General features: G+C 52.2%; 1 protein-coding gene across 1 annotated transcript; it reads right to left on the reverse strand.

The window, feature by feature from the left end:
- Positions 1-418: 418 nt before the first annotated feature.
- COCSUDRAFT_8577 (kinase-like protein) lies at positions 419-2298 on the reverse strand (the record flags this gene model as incomplete). Its single annotated transcript, XM_005642884.1, has 4 exons — positions 419-536; positions 982-1138; positions 1688-1754; positions 2158-2298. Coding segments are annotated over 4 exons (483 nt in total), but the record flags the coding sequence as incomplete, so codon positions are not given.
- Between the last annotated feature and the right edge of the window lie 1424 nt (positions 2299-3722).

A 3722-nucleotide genomic window follows, 5' to 3' on the forward strand; every position in this document is an offset into this window, starting at 1 on the left:
CGCCGCGCAAATCTGCAGAGGGATGCATTTTGGTGCAGCCTTCAAAGAGAATGCGGATTTCTGCTGCAACACAGCGGCGGCGCGTGATAACAAAGCAGAATCGGAATCGGCCGCGGCAGCGTGCGTTGCGCGGCGGCCGGCATGGATGCCAGCTCAGCACGCCATCTCAGCTGCCAGCTCAGCCATCCCGCTGATGCCACTCGCCAAGTCAGCACCCCACATTGTGCCTCAGGGGTTTGCGCGCTCAGCCTCCAAAAAGGGCTGCAACCCGAGCAATAGTTTGATCGAAGGTGGGTCAGACATTTGTAGCCGCGGCCCGGCAGTCTTCCAGCGAGTGGCATGCATGCCAGCTCAGCATACCACCTCAGCACGCCATGCCATATTCGCGCTCGGCCTTCAGAAGGGACGCAAGCCGGACCAAGATGCCATCAAAGGTCGGCCGGAGCTTTGCGTCCGCGGCCCAGCAGTCTTCGAGCAGAGCGCGGTACGCGGCTGGCATGTCGGCCGGCACCAGAGGCCGGAGGCCGCAGAAGACGCTGTACAGCACCTGTGCGCAGGTGCTGGCACATGTCAGCAGCTGACTCAGCAATTACAACTATTACTTCGCACCTTTCCTGCCAGGTGCTGCTGTGGGAAATCAGTACCAACGGTGTATACTATATATATTGCCTCTCATCGTCCCCTTGCTGTAACTTGGAAGAGCCTTGCACAAATTAGGCCAGGCAAAAGCACACTTGACCAAATCTCTTTGCATGCACCATCCTCAATAATTTGGCTCCTCTAGGCTGAAGGATCATAACTGACCATTCAAAACATTCTTGATTTGAACTGCGGTGCAGTACTTTCAAGGAATAGGAATCTGTGCAACACGCACTAGGTCTGCTCCCATATCCACAAATGCTTTGTGGCTGTCTGTTGCAACCCAGATTTCGGATCTGGATCATTCCTTTGGTCATCAATACCTACAGTACATGAGGAGACATCTTGCATGCAAAACTCACCTGGTGGTAGTTCTGGTCCTGATAGGCACCGCCCCCGACCCACATCTCCAGTAGTAACACAGCAAAGCTGTACACGTCACCAGCCTTAGTCACCTTGTTCAGCTGCAGCACCTCTGGGGCCAGATATGGCAGAGACCCTGCGCATGAGTCAGCAGAAGCTTAGTAATCCAGCAAACTCATTCAAGACTACATCCTCGTCCCCATTAAATACTGCCACCTCATCCTATCCCCGGGAATCTTTTTATGTTGACGACCCTTGAGAGGCCATAAGCAGAGATATGATGCTCTTTGTAGCTTGTTAAGCTGCAGATTGCTGATCCAAATGCACGAAGTCCTAGCAACGAGCAGCATGCTGACAGGGATCTCCAGCAAGTTGCCGCATGAAAGCTTCACATTGCTTCTTTCAAAGCACTATGCAGCAAAAAAAAAACATTACCCAGCACAAGACAATTGCCGATCTAATGGCGCTCTGCGTGTTGATGCATCTGGGTCTGTGAACATGAAGAGAGCAGTGCACCTGTCAAGTGCTCGCAAGGCTGCCGAATGGGAGGGGTGAGTTTGAGGCAACATGCATAGCATGCACATTGCCTCAAACAAAAATGCATGGATTAACACACATAAGAGATGCATTGCACGTGAGCATGTGCTTGCATTGAACTGGATGGAAAGGGGTGCAGGTTACTCACCAAGAGTCTCAGTTGAAATGTAGCTGTCATCCGCCGACAGCATCCGGGCCATCCCAAAATCAGCGATCTGCACGCACACGCACCGTCCAGTCAGCAACTCAGCATGCAGCAAAGCAAGAAACCACGTTCGTGCATTTTAATCCCACCTTACAGACTGCTCATTCAGAGAGTGCCATATTGCAACGCCGCCTGTGCACACCCCTTTGAGAATTACGCAGGAGGGGCTAAAATCCAGCTGTGATTCAAGTCATGATGTTAACATTAATTGAGCCTTTATTGAGAGCCTCCCATGTACGAGTGATCTGAGGGTATTGGATGCATTGCAGCAACGACAGAGGGAGTCTGCTTTGCAGGTGAAGCCAGATCGACCTCGATTACTGACACTTTACGGATTCCGCCAAGACTGCTCGAGCTACTTCACTGTTTTTTTCTCTTTTGTGAAACAAAAAATACAGACGGAGGTGACCAACCTTGCAGGTGAAGCCGCGGGGGTCGTCTGCAGACGCATGCGCGCTCTTGAGCAGAACATTTGCCGGTTTCAGGTCCGCGTGTATAATTTTCATGGAATGCAAATGGCTCATTCCTGAAGCCACGTCCATCGCGCACAGCAGAATCGCCTCCTGCAGAACACAAAAGCATGATGAGAAAACACTTTTTCACACCAGATGTGAGCACAACTTAATTTAAACGCCCTTCTGCTCACTGTTGCGATTAAATTGTGCGCAACAGCGGGCAGGATTGCAAGAGCAGAAACTGACAGGAACCCACAGGTTCAAACCAGCTGCTGTTGTACACAGTAACGCACAAATGCGCTGTGCACTCATAGCCTGGACATGCATGCATGCATGCATCTCAGAATTATTGTTATTTATACACGCTTTTCCTGCCGAAGGCAAGGTGCGTCTGCAGACAAGCTGCATGGAAAAGCTGCAGAATTTCTCCCCCTTGGTGGACTGGCCAGATCCAAGTAAGACGCAGTCAACCGTGGGCACGGTGCTCAGTATTTGTACCGCCCCCGCCAGCCGCGGCCAACTCTCAGAATATGAGAAATTTGTAAATACAGAGGAGCACATGCTTCTGATAGTGTCATGCACTTAACCTCCTGTATCGCTGCAACAAGAGACGAAGGTGACAATCCACACTTGGCTCGGTGATGCGTTCGGATCAGCACCACGTAGTTCAGCCTCACAAAATTGGCGCCCAAAACTCTCATGAGTCTCCATTTGAATTGAAGGCGTTCAAAGCGTGTGACTCACCAGGTTTCCCTGCAGCCGCCCTCGGGAAATGGCAGCGTGCAGCGATTTCTGATCCGCGTACTCCATTAGTATGAGGGTGCGGCTGTCCCCTGCAGTGTTCCGGGGGGACGGGTCCCCCCAGTGTGGGACATGCGGTGGCGGAGAGACGGGGGGCGCACACCCCGATGAAGACCAGCTTCCCTCCTGCCAGTCACTGCTGTGTGCGCCTGTACCACCGCAAATGCCATTTTGTCTCACCAGCCTTGCTCAGTTTCATCTAATAAGTTGAGCAACTGATGCCCATACGCCGCAAATTGCAGGCACAATGGTCAAATCTTATTACTGCCATGCTGCTGCAATCATGGTGAACCAGCAAGGCAGGCCATGAACTAGGCCTTGTTTTCCCATGCTTGAGGGAAGCAACTCAAATGGCAGGCGTGCAAAGGACTGACTTCTACAACAATTTTTTTTATTTGAATCTGTTGGTGAGTGCACCTGACGCGGTCCCCCCGGTCTTGCTACCGCCGGCGGCCAACAGTGCCAGGTGAGCGGGGTCACCAAGTGCCACATCAGTGTTAGCAGAAGAACTTCGCGTAGTTCTTGCCACTTGCAGGTCGACGCTGCCTCCTGCAATAGTAGAGGAAAATGTTAGCCTCGTCTCCGCGATCAAAAACGGCGTGAAGCGTGCGTCAGTGGTGTCCCAAGCGCAAGGTGCTTGCCTTGCCGGTGGTTGTAAACCTTCCCTCCAGGGTTACAGGGTGATGACCGATGTGCTGGGTTGTAGCCAACTCACGCAAGTT

Source organism: Coccomyxa subellipsoidea (genome assembly GCF_000258705.1).
Source record: "Coccomyxa subellipsoidea C-169, whole genome shotgun sequence".
Classification (NCBI taxonomy): domain Eukaryota; kingdom Viridiplantae; phylum Chlorophyta; class Trebouxiophyceae; family Coccomyxaceae; genus Coccomyxa; species Coccomyxa subellipsoidea.